The sequence below is a fragment of the Poecilia reticulata genome, linkage group LG7 (genome assembly GCF_000633615.1).
Source record: "Poecilia reticulata strain Guanapo linkage group LG7, Guppy_female_1.0+MT, whole genome shotgun sequence".
In the NCBI taxonomy this organism is placed as follows: domain Eukaryota; kingdom Metazoa; phylum Chordata; class Actinopteri; order Cyprinodontiformes; family Poeciliidae; genus Poecilia; species Poecilia reticulata.
Genome location: NC_024337.1, coordinates 22,816,017 through 22,832,351, shown reverse-complemented (window position 1 = coordinate 22,832,351; position 16,335 = coordinate 22,816,017). Strand labels below are relative to the sequence as shown.

The window sequence follows — 16,335 nt, the reverse complement described above, 5'->3', positions numbered from 1 at the left end:
GGCTTAATGCTGAAAACCATACCTGTTAAAAATCTTCATTTTCTAAATGTCTATCTTTTACCAGGCCTGGATGAGACCTAAGGAACCTTTTTACCTAAAATGACTTCACCTTTCAGTATTCCTGTGTGTTTACTGACTGTGAAATAACAGTTTAAATGCAGAATAAAAAGCGGATGTCAAATCCGGGGTTGGCCGGCAGGATGGTACCAACCAACCGACAACAAACAGCGCCCTCTGCTGGCCACACACTGCGCCCTCCAAGCACAGCACAGAAGAAAGAAAGAGTATCGGAAAGCAGGGAGAGCTGATAAAAGATTGTCTTTAATGTTTGGCATTGTTAATGAATTCCATACCACAGCAGTTATGGGAGCAGGAAAACCACTTTTACAACCAAACACTTTTTGATCATGCTAACACCATATGTACAGGAAAGCACATTGAAAAGTGTATAAAGTATTTATATGAGAAGTATGGTGGAGACAGGCCACAGTCTAATGAATTTGTCCTTTCCCAAACACCGATTATAGATATTTATCAATTACATTGATCTCTTGAGTACATGTATATACACAAAACAACAATAAATCTTTTTTTTTTTTTAGGGCTTCTGCGATAAATCTCAAAAAAATATTTCACAATACTGCTGTATGTACAATAACAGAATGTACATTGAAAAATCCTATTTGAGTATCACTTCAGTCGCCTGTTATCCTCAAAGCCGCATTTAACTAGTAACCTGAAATCCATACAAACGACAGCAGCCTATCTGATACCTTCTGTCAGTTCCTGTGATATGCACACACAACTGATGATCTCACATACAAAAATAGATCTTGTCTAGTTCAGCTGACAACTTGATGTACACAAACACAAAGCATCCACCTGCAAAAATCAGCCAGGAAAACAAGGAATTAGTAAAATATTAGCTATATCCTTCCAAACAACAAAGGACGAAAAACAGCGCAGTTTCTCCTACTTCACAAAAATAAAGCAAAAAAAAAAAAAAAAAAAAAGGAGCATTGCTCTCCACCTTGTTGATCTTGAGCCTTCTCCATCATCAGAGTCAAACAGCAGAAGGTGAATGAGAAAGAGCTTCAGGCAGGTCAGAAGTATTAGCACAACAAAACAGACAGCAATCTGAAACCAAAGCAGAACGAAACCATAGAAAAACATCACTAGGTCGATATCTGCTCTGTTTTTGTTTTCTCCTTCAGCGAGAGGACAGAGTGGAAAAAAAAAAGGCTGCCGCTAAACGGTGAGAGGTCAGACTGCATTAGAGTGCACTTAAGGCAGGTAGGCGATTCCAACACCACCAGGAGAGACCCGATGGTGCCACAGCAGCTGTGCGGGTTCAAACCTCACCGCTGACCTGACGGCAAACGCAGAAGGAAAAACATGGAGAGGAAGGTTAGTGACTGGAGTCCAGCAAAGACGAGTGTCAGGGGGCGGGGGGTTGAAGAGGAGTCTTCCTCCTGTATTCGCCATGAACATGAAAGCCGACAGGCGCGAGGCGAGTTTGCCTCTGTCCTCCGTTTTCCCAGCAGTCCCTCGTTCATCTCTAGATATCTTTGCCACGCACATAGGACTAACGAACTAACGAAGACTTAAGATAAGAACTGGACTCGAAGCACTTGAACAGAAAACTGGGATTTGCAGCTTGTGCGGTTTACAAGAAGAACATCTCATCTGAATACATTCACGTAGTTGTCCATACACGTGGTACGGATGAGAGATCGGTAGCTCATGTCCAAACAGAGAGCCGCAGGCTCGGTTTCAATGAGCTGAGATTTATGGGAGTCCAGCAGCAACACACGTAGCGGCGCGCCATCTGATATGATTCACTATTAAGGAGCACTTAACAGTGTTGTCTGAAAAAAAAACATAATGGGTTTAAGCCTTCGAAAACACTACAATGTAGCAAATTTTATCAAAATAATTATTCATATATATATGAAGCGTTTAAACAAGAGAAGTCAATCCACTGTGAGTAATAGTTTGTTTGCTGTGAAAACGGACATGAAAAGCAAAATTAAGGTCGCTCAGAGCTAATACGGCACCGTGTCGGTTGCAATGTTCCACAAAAACCGTTGAATCGTATAATTGTCAAATGAAAAAACATGCTCACAGACGAATTGTACAGCTGTGTACAATCAATATCAATTTTTGAACAGAGTACTTTTCGTGTTATTGTTCTGCAGATTCTTCTTTGAATCCCGCCTAGGAGGCCATGTGGAGCGGCGAAGGTAGTTTGTGCCACGGACTGCAGCTCGATGGAGTTTCACTCCTTCTCATCCCTTCATGTGCACTGGCGATAAAATACACGGTGATGGGGGATCGACCCGGAACACACACATGCTTCACACGAGACGCTCTGGTACTGCTTGTCATGGCTCAGTGCAGATGAAGAGATAAAGACAAGATCGCTCTGATTGGAGCATCCCCCTCATTGGTTCTCCTCGTGCTCCTCGCTGATGCACTGCTCCCAAGGATGTTTTCCTGGGTCCTCCCTGTGGCCGTGGGGGGAGTGGAAGATCCTGCGGGGCAGTGGGATGGGCTGAGGCGTCAGCTCCTCCTCGGGGATGCAGCCCTCTCTCAGGTAGGGTTTGGGTGGCACGGCTGGAGGCTGTGGCCTGCGGTAGGGGATGTGATGGGGAACGTGAGAGGGAACGTGGTGGTGCTGGGAGGGGCCGTGGGAGTGGCTCTCAAGCCCAGGGTGGGAGTGCGGGTGACTGTGCGGGTGTGGGTGGCCGTGTGGGTGTGAAGCCGGGTTGCGGTAATGGAAAGGTCGAACGGGGTCAATGGAGTCAATTTCTGTGCCACCGTAGTGGATGTGCAGGTAGGGAGAAGACATGTACTCATCAGGGGGGGACCACAGATGGCTGGGAAGCGGCTCCAAGGCGTCGTTCCTGATGGGACCAGGATCGGGATACTGGCCGCCGAAGTTGCTCTCGCTGAGAGACGAAACGCCGCTGCTGGCGCTGCCTGACAGCGTGGAGTTACTTCCACCTAAAGCTGACTGAGGGCTAGTGGGGGAGCCGGGGATAGGGTGGAGAGGAGACTGGGGAGACAAAAGGGCAGCAGCTGTCAGAAGTGAGGTTCTGCATAGCAAAAATTATTAGCAATTTTTGACTTCGAGACTTTCCCAGAGACAAATCTATACATTTTTCCTTCTCTCCATTTTACATTAGACATTCTTCTTTCAATCAAACAAGTCGAAGGGCCAGACAGACACACTATGGAGCAGGTGAAATGTAAAAATAAAAAAATATAAGAAAATTAATTTTTTTTTAAAACTGAAAATATATATATTTAAATAAAAAATACAATTTAAAACATAAAATATTGTCAAATAAAAAAATAAAAAATCTCGGTAACACTTTATTTGAAGGGGGGTGAATAAGACTGACATGACACTTTCATAAACATGACATAACACCTGTCATGAACATGAATAAGCCTTCATGGATATTTATGACTGTTGTCATAAAGCATCATTCGGTATATTATGACACTTTTAATACAAAGTTGACATTATTCAAAATGTCTTTGTTATGACAACTTGACATTAACCAAGAAATCATTACTGTTTAAACTTTACCTTTAATAACATAAAGTTACCTAATTTTTAAAGTGCAATCAGTAATACTTTTAGAACAAATTTCCTCTTTTCTTTTCTGGGTATTTATATCAGATGTTCCCCAACTAGGAAACATCTGATATAAAAAAGACTCCCACAGAACTTGTTGAAGAGATTAGAAGATAATTCAAGTATCTGAATCAGGTGTGTTAATGCAGGAACACGTCTGAATTAGGACTCCAGCCTCCAAGGACTGTCGCTGTGAATCTACGGCAATAATGTTCAACCACCAACATGTCCTATTTACTGGATGTATTTAAATTCTGAAGCAAAAGTCGCCGGTACCTTTCGGAGAGATCGAACTGGCAAAGCCGGAGGAGGATCCGTGCTTTGGTGGTGAAATGCATCACAGTGCATCATGAAATGTCCTGGAAATAAAAACGGATATATGAATTTAGGAAGAAATTACGTCGATGTGAAGAAAAACATCCTTTTTATGAGCATTTCTAAAGTCAATGAGCTCTGTATTTGTTGGCGGCAATCGTAGCAGACGGAATATTCAATCACAACTGAAGACGAGATGTTAAAAACTAAACTCTGAGATGCAGTGAGACGCTACCTGACGGGAAGGATCTGGGAGGAACAGGGGGCATGATCACTCCTCCGGTAGAAGCCGGGACGTAGTTCATCTGCTCCCGGTTCTCTCCATCCAGACTCCAGTTGCTGGAAGCATTGGAAAACACTGGAGGAAGAACCACATCGAGGCCTCACGTGAGAGAAAAAACACACACAACCAACAACTCAGCTACGCTGTAAGATTTCGCTTTGTTTGACTTACCTTTCTCTGGGAGATTCATGTGAGGATCAGCACAAGGCTTACAGGGGCTAACTTGCTGAAGTAAGGCACGCTGCATGTGGTTATTCTGCTGCTGAGATGAGAAATTAAAAGAGAGAAAAAAAAATATTTTTTCCCCTTTTTTTATCAGAAAGTCAAGAGAATCTCACAGGCAGTGTTGTAACGCATCGCATTGTTCAGGGTAGCGTCGATCGTCCATACCTGTCCGTTCTCTGCCACGTTGTAATACATGGAGTTGTTGGCCCTCTCACGGTGAGACGGCAGAAGCATCATCACTTCTCGGTTGTGTTTGGACTTATCGGGCAGAGACGGAGAGCCTACACAGAAAATAGTTTGTTTTTTTTAAAAGTGTTAACCAACATCTCTCTACTAAAACAGAAAGTACAATTATCCTGTTGTTATACAGTATTAATGAGTTATAAACATATGGATTAAATCTATTCTGAACTATTGTTATTTTGTATATTTAAAAGCAGTGGGCATTGTTTTATGTGGTCAATATGCTTCACTGTGCAATAGGAACATGCAAAAAGTTAGACAGCTTTGATGTAATTAAAGACTTTTTTACTGATTAATGAAGGTACAGATAATTTTCAACGTGATTTTAATGAAATTAAAATTTTAATTGATATTCCTACAGCAAGGAATATCAAGGTAGGGAGGTACATGTCTCATTTCCTATCAGAAGCAAAATTCTTGGTTGAATGAAATTAATTTATCTAACATCAAACAGATCTGTTTTTTTTTTGTTTTTTTTTTACAAAATCTACTCTATCGAGTGTGTGTGTGTGTTAGATTGACTCGTTCAAGATCCTATGCCACAAACGTCACCAATTTAAAGAAATATTAGACGTTTGTTGAGCAGATCTGTGAGTGAATGATTTTCTTGCATGACCTTCTGGATTTATGCCTCTCACCTCTGGCACTTGATGGAGCGGAGTTTATAATCTGGGAGGAGTTGGAGCGGATTGAACTCAAACTAGAAGACGACGGGCTCGGCTGGAAAAAAAGAGTTAGGTTCTAAACATTTTTTAAAAACTGTACCGTAAAGTGAGAAAACAACAGACAGTTTATGAGACAGATGAGAAAATGTGGGTAATTCCACACATAATCTCAATGAGATTAATTAGTTTTACCTGCATGTGCATGGCCTCTTCTGGGTGCTCCCCCATCAGGCCGTCAGTCATGATGACCAGGTTTCCTGCCTCGCTCGACGTGTGAGAGGACAGGGAGGACGACGAGTGACGGATCGAGCCTTGCAAATTCAGAGGGCTGCAGGACCAACATGTTGTTTCAGAACATAAAAGTGAAATTTACTGTAAATGTTGCTTGTCTTCAGAGGTAACCAACATCCTAAGCTTTATTGAATTCACTGGTTTATAAAAGTCTGAAAAATTTAGGTTCAAAAACTACTAATCCCAGATTCACAATAAGATAAATGTTAACTTGGCCTCCTTTTGAAGGTTGAATTATTTGTGGTAATGAAATCTTATATCGTGTTGAATCTTAGCCTTAATAGGCAGGTATTTACAAACAATAACTGAGACTAAAAACTATTTGGCTATTATTCCCTGACAACCAGATGAGGCTCCAACTTGGTATTATTTTCTATATTACAAATTTTGCTAATACTTGCCTTTGGCGTGTATTAATAATCATTTATAGTTGAACCAGTCCCTTCAACATGTAACCGAGTAGAAGTGGCAAAATACTTGTAAACGATGCTTTCTCTCGGATCAATTCTTAGATTAATCGATTAGAAAATGGGTAGACAGAAACAATTTCAAAAAGCCAGACCACGCCTGTAAGTGTCGATCCCAGATTAAAAAGTGATGCGGCACAAATTAAAGGATGAAAGTTTGAGTGACTGACCTGTGTCTGTGCATCAGCCGGACGCTCTCAGGGCTCATGTGGTTGTGCGAGGAGAGGATGCCTCTGGGAGAATTGACCCCTGGGCAGCCTGCAGGGCCGAATCGATCCATGCCGGGCACACACTGCTGGGAGCCAATCACATACTACTCTGAATATTTACACTGCTCACACAAGCAATGAGCGCAAACATGCTGGATCGAGGGAGAAGCATGATATTTATATGAAAAGATGTCTGTACCAAACTGAACACAGAATGTTCATAGAGTGCAAGTCCTCTTTTACATTCTCTCATGCTTCAACCACAGACTTCAATGCCTTGAAGTTGTTTGATCTATATACAAAAGCGCGTGGCAGAAAACTAAAAGTGCACAACAAATCACCCTCACACTGAAACATGGTGGTGGCAGCATCATGATGTGTTAATGTTTTACTTCAGCAATGGGGGAAGTCAGCAAAAGTTGAAGGGAAAATGAAGAGAACAAAATACAGGACATCCAGAAAAAAACTGAATGTTTGAATGTAGAAACCTGACAACTACAAATGTTTAACTGAGCGTAGCGTATTTTGCAAGACAAGCAATTTGATCTCTTGCTGTGCAAAGCTTGTAGATTTGGAGCTTCACACGTAAAGAGAGATAGTATTATTATACAGATAGTATTTACTCAAGAAGGCTGAAAACATACACATGCCACACTATTCAGTTTTTCTTAGTAAACAATTTTGAGAGCCAGATATATTTTTTTCCCTGTTTGCATTTTTAATAAATACATTGAACTTTGTGGTTATAACAAAACAAAATGTGGAAAAGTTTAAAAGTCAGCTTCTTTTTTTTTTACACAGTATGTTAAGAACACATTTAAAAAAGGAAAATGAAAACTCACATGGTGTAACCCTGTCCTCATCATGTGGAACTGGTCCACAAGCTTTTTGTGCAGAGGACGCATTTCTGGATGCACCAGTTTCTCATGAACTGCCAGCCCCACTCCAAGAATATGCACCTGACGTCAGAAAAGAAAAAAAAAGCAAAACAAGATGTTTCTATTTCCAAAGCATTCTAAAATCTACTAAAGTATTTAAATTGAGTCTGACCTGCTCCTGCATGAGATCCTTCAGATGCGTGATTCGCTCTGTGTCCTCGGGGTGGCTGCTGATGTAGTCTTTATCGAAGAAGGCCTTTTGCAGAGAATCAAACAAAAGATAAAGATTTCTCACAGCAACAGCTCTCAACACTCATCACTTTCACACTGGCTTCCCCTTCGTCTCTGCCCTGCAGCTCTACCTCCTGATATCTGGCGATGCCGCCGTTCACAGCAGCGTCTATGACGCCGTTGAGACACATGCTGAGCGGGTTGATGTTGCCGTGATGCTGCCTGTGTTGGTACTGGCTGATCAAAGTCCGCAGCTCCTGGGTCTTGTTCTCCACAACGTAAATGGCATTCTCGAGTGGGCTCACCTCCACCTGAAAACACAGCGAAAGCCGACGTTAAAGCTGCCGACGCGTCCGATGCGAAGCGACGCGTTGCACGTTTGATATGAGCCCACCAGTTCTCTCCTCTCCACCTCTGCCCAGCGGGCGATCCCAGGGAGAGGACGTGCCAGAATCAGGGTTGTTCTCTCGATCCACAGACTCTGTTGAACATGCAGATAAAAAGCCGCGGTTATTCTAACTGCGTCGTCTAATATTAGTTAAACCCAGTGGGCATCTGACTGTGTTTTGCAGATAAAACAAACACAAAAAAAAAACCTGGCAGGCAGAAACACAGTTGTAGACTGGTGACCTACATGCTTAACACTTTGTGCGGTTTGATTTTAAATCTGGGTTACTGTGTCACGCAAAACTACAATATTATGCATAAGCAAGTCTCTGAAGCGCCCCAGGCTTTTTTTTTTTTTTTTTTTTTACATTTTAGCTGTAGTAAACACTATTTACAGTTTTGAAATAACTAATACCTCTTCAATAATTCAAGGAAAGCAGTTAGATCTTTCAGTTTTCAGATTCTGCCTACAAATGTTATATAGTACTTGCGATTGGATTCGAGAGGATTCTAGCTGTATTTTACACATTAAATGTTCCTACAGATGTTTGTGAAATCCGATAATGCCACTCATCGTCTCTGAACCAAAATCAGTGTCCACAGTCTGTCCAATCACTATAAAGGTGTAAATGTTCCTATAAAAACTCAGTCAGAAATGTCAGCTAACACTAAAAGAAAAACTTTCAAACATACTGAGGTAACATATACACATGTATGGTTTGCATTTCACAAACGTCTGATGATGTTTTTAAAGCCAGTGTTTAAGCAAGGAAAACCAAAATACCTGATAACTGGAGTAAAATGATCGTTGACAACAATTCTTTGCTTTGTGATACAACCACTTCTCTTTGGCTTTCAGTTCTAGTCTTTCATTTTACAAGCAAACTGATTCATTTATTTTATAATGTAATAACTTCATTTTAAACTAGGTTTTGCTTGATGGAGTATTGTTGTTTCATTGAAGTTTTAATTAAACATTTACATATTCTGCACCATTTACAGCACTGTTGTGAATCATGGTCCCAAGCCAATTGATTGTACAGTTATATAATTATACAATATATAGAGGAATGTGGTGAAATGACTAGATTATATGTTGGATTATGATTGCATATTAATTGTGCCTGTTTGTCTTGTAACGTTAAATGATGTCTGTTGTGAATTGACACTGTTTAAGTAAACTGAATCCAATTAGATGCTACAGGAATTAGGTTTGTCCTGAATAATTAAAACTATTTTGCATTTGAACTCTATTTTAATAAAGACGTCTTTATTTTTTTTAAATACTGAATGGAAAAACATCCAACACAGTTCATCTCCAAAACTGCATATCTTAAATGCTTGTTAATGTAGTGGCTTAACTGGAAAAAACAGGCATAAGCCCTGGTTTATTTGAAGTGAAAGAAAAAAAAAGAAGCTGGTGGCTTCCACTGTGGCCACCAGGGGGCATTACACCAACCTAAATCAACTGAGTCGTTTATCACTGCTGCTTTAATTACCTGCTGTTTCAACACTTAGATCCATTTCAAGTGTTAAAAGGCTACACCTGGACTATTACTCTTCTGAATAAAGCCTGAGCTGAGCTGAGAGTGTCAATCCTGTTCATACCCTGAACTCATTCTCCCGGTCCTTAGGTCCCTTGTGGAAAGGCCTGTCATAGTGGAAGCGGCTGACATTGTTTATGCGGTAGAAACTCTTGATCCTCTCAGGCACACGCTCCAGCTGAGGCACATCAGAGATGTCTGAAACTGGAGTCACTGCGTAGATCTGCAAGTCTAGGGAAGCCACGCGTCAAGGAACAGACAGACGAGTCAGATGCTGGTACATGTTCACAGAGGAGGAAGAGAAGGAGGGAGATGAAAGGGAAAATGCTTTAACTGCCTGACTCTGGAGGAACAATGACAGATTGAGGTTTAGTTTTTTTCTTTTTTTTTATTTAATATGCAACCTTTTTCAGTCATCATTAACTTTTTCTATTAACACAAAACATCTTCATCTCTGAGTGGCGCCACCAGCGGTAGGGAAATTATAAGGATACACTGGGCGTCGCTCTGCAGGATGGTGTCATCAGGCTGGTTTGTGTGCTGCATTGCAATGGCTTGTGGAAATTCTCCCAGCATCCTTTGCTGGAAATCCTCGAGCCGTTCGTAGTCGTAACCGCGGCAGACAAACTCCTTATTCTGCAGAAAAAAAGCAGGGAAATGTTCAAACCTCACACAAACCCTGTACGTCTTACTCTGTTTAAAATCTGCAGCACAAGCCTGCTGGATCTGAAATTAACTTCATCTCATCACCAGCTGCTGTGATAGTAATACTCACAAATTTCAGTTTTTTACTATGAAAAGAAAAACAGCTAACATTATACCTTAACATAATATAATATATTTCACACTAAGGTTGTAGTTTTAAAATGAAAAACCTTTTCTCTAGAGCAGTTAAGAAGCAACTATTAATGACTGCATGCACCAAATTTAAAACAGTTACTTATTTTCAAACCTCCAATGAACTGGCTGCAGCCAAACCCCGACCATAAACATCAACAACTTAATTTACAAAGCGCATAAACACCAGCTGCAGCTGAAACAAACATGCTGAACATGAGAGATAGATAAAAGAAAACATTAAATTAATTTTTTTTTTAAATTCTACCGAACATAATAAAACAAAGCAGTAAAACTGATCAAAATAAAGTAAAATTCAGTCTCATTTGGGTTGAATGAGACCCAATGAGTAAAATATTTTTAGACGAGTTTTAAAACTGGACACTTGACCTGTCAAATTTATAAGCGTTCTTTAACTTGGGGGTCTTGATAACTAAACCTGGAGGTTTTGATCCCTCAAAGCTTCCACTGGGAATGACCAGAAGCAGCTGGTCAGCAGAGCCAAGCGACCGAGTGAGAAGCTCTATTAAATAAGACGGGGCGAGGCTGTTTAAGACCTTAAAAACAAATAGTAGGATTTTCTTTTATGTGTTCCTGCTAAAATTTTGTACCAGCAGCAGACAAGTTGAACATTACATTTAAACAAGTTGCAGATCATCTTTTCTACACATCAGAAGAAAGCAGACATGTCCACTATCCCAATAGTTACATGTGGGAATAACAGACACGGTCTCCTGCTGTAATGCGGATTTCCGATCACTGCAGTCTCTTACCCTGAGGAAGAAAGGAAACTTCCTCCCATAGAAGCCCATCTTAAAGAACTCCGGCTCGATCCTCTGCTGTTCGATGATGTTGTCATAATACGCTGCCTCCATTTTCTGTGACACCAAGACAAACAAGCAGCGGAGCCATGATGAATAATAATTTAATCACACACTTTGCTGAATTCTCTGCGCTTCCAGAGGCGCGTGGGCGTGCTCAGGTAATTGGGACGTTGTGTTTGCACTTCACACCCCACAACCGAGCATCACGGTGACAGAGGGAGCTGAAAATCTTTCCTTACAGCATCACAGAGGATGCTTGTTTGATGGCAGCAGTAGCAGCAGAAACGCGTTGCGTGCGGCACTTTACTTACCCGTATCCAGCTGAGACTCTGATAATCATATAACGTCTCATACTGGAAAGCCAGCTCCCGGCAGAGAGAGATCCCATATTCCCAGCACTGTGGAGATATAAAAGAGATAATGGAAGAATGAGAAATTAATCTAAAATTTTTGTTTGCATTAGCCACACACACAAAAAAGACACCATTAAAATGATCAATTTTGTTATTATATTTGTCTGTTGCGTGTAAGGATTGAGGAAGATGGTTCTGATCGAACAGAAGCTTTTACTTGAGAAAAATTTCTGGATACTCCACCCACTGTTAGTAGCTTGACTGACTGAAGAACAAACATGTTTTAAATGGCAATATAAGAAGCATCTTTGTTCATGGGAAAAGAGGCCGTCTTATTAGGAGGGAAGTAATTAGATTTTACATTCTAAAATTGTAAATTGACACTGCACTACCCTCCATTGGGGTTGGCTATGGATGGCACAAAAATGCTAGAACCAGTGATATGTTGGAGTTTTAACTCTTTGCTCTCCTTGATTTAATCAAATAGCAGTTTCTAAGTTGTACCAAGGGAAAGCAGCAGGGTTCATTTTAAAAAAAATCTTTACATTCCTTCCGGTACCAACTTGCCGGGTGCTTTTTAACCACACATTGAGCTATTTTTATCCAGTAAAAAAAATTAACACTCACTGCTTGAGGAGGCTCTATAATTTTCTTTTCCCTTCATATATAGCAATAACAGCAGAAGAAGGCAATAAGTTAATGGAAGATGACAGTTTTATTTCTTTTCAGCTGCTACCTGGGTCCACTGGGCATTTTCCTCTGCAGAGCATACGGGCCGGTCAACTAATTTAATTTTGCGGATGAACACCGGCCAGGGAGGAGAGGTTTGGGAAAGAAAATTACATTTCTACTGATTGCTCTTCCTCAGTATGAAACACTGGATTTGTGCAAAAACTTTTACGTGAGTTGTTCACACAGCTCCCTACAAAATATACAAATACATCAGAAATTAGCTCCATATCGACCTGTTCAAACATTAAAATCAAACATTAAATAGTTGTTTATATGATTAGATATTTGCAAGTTTCATACTAAGAAACTGAACTTGCTTTAAAAGATACTTAAACTTGTGTAAACAATGCAATTCTGCAGCATATAATCCACTAAGAAATGTTGTTTTAGTAACATGCAAGTCTTTGGCAAATGATCAAGGAGGAAGAATGAAAAAGTTAATGAGTGATTAATGAATCAGTTCATGATGAAAACGTAACAGCCCTTCAACAACAGAGACAAATAATCTTAAACAGAAATAGTACCAGCTACAGGGGTTCTCGAGTCCAGTCCTCGAGACTTACCAGCCTGCATCCCTCCTCCAATACACCGGAGTCAGATATCTGAATTCCCTGACCAGCAGTAATTCAGCTCTGCAGAGTTTCTGCTAACAAGTAGTTCATTTGATTCAGGTGCTGGAGAAGTGGGATGATAGCACTCCAGGATTGGACTTGGCCCCCCCTGAGTTTCAACCGTCTCCTTTCTATTTAACCACACAAATCATGTTTGGTTTGAAAAAAGAATTTACTTCACCGCAATTTTTTCCCTTTCCTCACAATAAGAGACAGTAAAGTGACTCAGACTGAATAGCAACTAAATCACTAAGAAATGTAAAATATAAAAGACACAGCTGTAGGAAACAAAACGAAACAAAAATCACTCGCCTTTCCCTTGTTGAAGTAGTGGAGAATTTTACGACTCAGGTTTTCTTTGCGTTGCCACTCGCTCTGACAGGGGTAGTGGAGAAAATCCCTCAAAGGCCGGTCCTCCCACTGCAGCAGCTCCCAGTACAGCAGCAGAGTGAAAGCTGCCTCTGTTAACGAATAACAAATGAACAAATACATAACTATGTTTGATACGGCAAAGTAACACGAAAGGACAATCTTTTTTTAGAGTAAAGAAAAGCAGAAATTTATAATCAGCATTTTTTTTTTCAGCAACAGATGGCGTATGACATGAAACACAGTCAGTGGCAAAAATACACAAGATGGCCTGAGCATCGTGACTGTATGCTGGCAAGACGGTAAGTAGAAGTGGAAAGAACATTAAGGATGTTTAAATCCTTCATTTCCAGGCTCAGAAAGTTGTTAAAATTACAATATGTTTCAAAGCACACAACAAAATCTGACTTTTTTTTTTTAAATGGACATTTAAACTTGCATTAGCACACAAGATCTCAATAACCACTTCTTCCAAGACTAGAGATTTTCTGTAGCGTTCCAAAGGTCCAATGCCACCCAAGCTTTAGCTTCCTCACAGGAAATTTATTTCCTCATTAAATATTTTACCATTTATTTCTATTTATGTACCTTTATGTGTCATGTAGTAGTGCATTACATGCACATTATCTAGGTCTTAAAAGCTTCTTTTTGCTTCTATGAACACCTAACATGAAGAAACCAGTACACGAAGACCAGAAAGATCCAATAATAATATGCTAACTTTAGCCTGAAAAGCTTAGTAATGAACCAAGAACATTCAAACAAAGCAAAGCAACAGCAAAAACAACCGTACCGCTGCACATCTGTGCTGCCAGATCTTGGTTAACATTCTTCTACACACATACTAAGGGCTTGAAAGATGAAACCAGACATAATTTGGTGCCTCTAAGAATAAACATTTGCCCCCTTTACTTGTAGGAAATATCTGAATGAACCAATCAAGGCACACAATTGAAGCTTTCCCTTCTGTCGCCCGGGTGGGAGGAGGTCTGTTCAGCTGTTTCAACACAACAGAACTGCTTGTGCTTAAATTAGAACCGAAGGTCTATTTTTAATCTGAGAACGTGAGTGCCTATTCTGTAGATCCGCATCTCATAGGAAGAAAAAAAAAAACACTAACGTTTCTATTCTGGCGAATTACGTGACTAAATGCCATCTGTTCGAAAGAGTTTACATTCAAAATGTTTTGCGTTAAAATTAACACCGAGTTGATTAAGAGCCCTCATGTTGTTTTAGATCAGAGTGAGAGACTGTGGTTTGCCTTTGTCATTGGTTCAATGCAAAAAATACACAGTCATAAAAAATATAGCTTACTATAAATAATCCAGTGCTGTTGTGTTGCAAGCCTTGAATGTATTTTGTTAGCCACCCTTCGTGACACACACTGTTCACTTAAGGGAATAGCTCCCATCCCCCACCATTGTGTCTCTTACTGTTCACCATGTGGCTCACTTCCTTCTGTGTTTGTGCCCTGGACCCCTTGATGTGTGCTTCAAGCAGTGACACGGAAAAAGGAAATCAGGCCCAGTCATGAGGAAAACTTGCATGAGTGTCATTTAGTGTGTTGACACATCAAGTAAGGCACCCTGGAACAGCTTTAGAGTCGCAAGGTAAAAGCACACGCCATTAGAGGGAAGTTGAGAAGTGCAGATTGCAGCAAAAATCAAGTCGGCAGAGCCACAACTAACACATGCAAAAGAGAGAGGAGGAAGAGCAACATCCCTGGTAGAAATGGAGCAATCAGAATGTTGTGGTTGGTTCTGGTAAGAATTGACCTGCCAACATGAATTTCAGCTGATTAAAGATAACAGGATTCACAACTTCTTTCTTAGCCTTTCTTTTCCGGTGAGCAGTCACAGGGTTTTATATCAGAACAAATAGGATGTCTTGCCATTTGTGTGAGAAAGGGCTTGCCGTACAAACACAGGTTTAGTTTTTCTTTTTTTTTTAAATCAATGAAAACTATTCTATAGTTCAAAATAAATCAAAATAACAAAACTTATAACAGTTAATTAATGTTTGTGCTCTAAACGTTACAACAGATTTAAAAAATAGTAACAGGTAAAATATTGGTTGCTATACTGATATATGCAAATGTTTAACTTACTAGTACTTTAATGGCACCCTGTGCAACTATCAAGGGCAAATTTATTTAATTGTAGAAGAGAAAAAAATAATATAAACTACACTGTTTACATCTAATTACTATTCTTTACATATAAATGTGCTAATTTTTGGAAATAAATAAGAAAATATTACAAAATTCATTATGTCATGTGTTATCACCATAATAACTGTATTTCACAAAATAAGCATCAATAAATTCAAGGTCATAATGTTATATTTGTCAACAAGCATATATAGTGTGGATAATATTTGAGCTGTGTAATAGATTGATTCATATGGATATTTGTACATAATGAAACAGCTACAGTTTGTGAGTAGCACTCTTTAATGCCACGTCCTCAGCCTGTTGCATATAAGCTGCAAAGTTCCCCTGATTTTCTGCTTACAGGACTGAAAGGGGGATTATAAAATACAAAATGCACAGTAAATCTTTTTCTAAGAAGTAATAATAAATAATAAATCCAAGAATGAAAGAGTAAATGCCAGAAGCACATAATTATCTACCTGACATTTAGGCCATGAATTTAATCAAGGGAGTCTCTGTACTCTTGTTTGATTTTTAAGGTTGGAAGTCTCCTATCTATTAACATGTTCATCTGCGTGGGAGCAAATAATAAAATGGGGGTTTTAAACCAGGTTTTATAATTTGGTGCCCCATCTTCCTTTTGCATGAAGAGAGAGAGAGAGAAAGAGAGAGAGAGAGAGAGAGAGAGATTTGATTTTTTAAAACCTCATTTATTCACACAGTAGTGATCCAGAAAATATTCAATACAATTTTAGATCAACACATCCATAAATGAAAGTTCAGAATTATATATATTGAATAAAACACCTTCATAGTCCCAAATATTCTGAAAAATATTTAGTTCGTCCATTTTTAGATAATATTTGAATTCTAACATAACTCTTGCTCTAACCATACCCTTAAAGAGCTTTACACAATCAGTATTCTGTCCATTATTGACTTTGAATTTTCTACTCAAATAAATTGCAAGCTTTGCTTGACCAAGAAAAAAATTTAACAATCGTCCAATTTTCTTCTTTCCTTTGCCATATAGAAAACCAAAAATAAAGGACTGTTCTGTAAAATTTTCTCCA

At 39.7% G+C, this 16,335-nt stretch overlaps 1 protein-coding gene across 4 annotated transcripts in view; it reads right to left on the bottom strand.

Annotated features, from left to right (window-relative positions):
- Window positions 1-301: 301 nt before the first annotated feature.
- The window catches only part of LOC103467511 (dedicator of cytokinesis protein 3-like), a 60,416-nt gene continuing 44,382 nt past the window's right edge, over window positions 302-16,335 (bottom strand). Inside the window, exons 38-54 of one of the 4 annotated variants that reach the window (XM_008413952.2) lie at window positions 13,054-13,202; window positions 11,357-11,443; window positions 10,995-11,099; window positions 9,879-10,020; window positions 9,449-9,615; window positions 7,848-7,934; window positions 7,585-7,764; window positions 7,395-7,478; window positions 7,187-7,303; window positions 6,306-6,448; window positions 5,570-5,705; window positions 5,351-5,432; window positions 4,635-4,750; window positions 4,416-4,506; window positions 4,197-4,319; window positions 3,923-4,005; window positions 302-3,058 (exon numbers count right to left, since the gene is read on the bottom strand). In XM_008413952.2, coding sequence (XP_008412174.1) covers window positions 2,444-3,058; window positions 3,923-4,005; window positions 4,197-4,319; window positions 4,416-4,506; window positions 4,635-4,750; window positions 5,351-5,432; window positions 5,570-5,705; window positions 6,306-6,448; window positions 7,187-7,303; window positions 7,395-7,478; window positions 7,585-7,764; window positions 7,848-7,934; window positions 9,449-9,615; window positions 9,879-10,020; window positions 10,995-11,099; window positions 11,357-11,443; window positions 13,054-13,202 — 2,507 coding nt within the window. In that variant the 3' untranslated portion in view covers window positions 302-2,443. The remainder of the gene's footprint in view (window positions 3,059-3,922; window positions 4,006-4,196; window positions 4,320-4,415; window positions 4,507-4,634; window positions 4,751-5,350; window positions 5,433-5,569; window positions 5,706-6,305; window positions 6,449-7,186; window positions 7,304-7,394; window positions 7,479-7,584; window positions 7,765-7,847; window positions 7,935-9,448; window positions 9,616-9,878; window positions 10,021-10,994; window positions 11,100-11,356; window positions 11,444-13,053; window positions 13,203-16,335) is intronic. The other 3 variants (XM_008413953.2, XM_008413954.2, XM_008413955.2) reach the window with 3 other exon arrangements.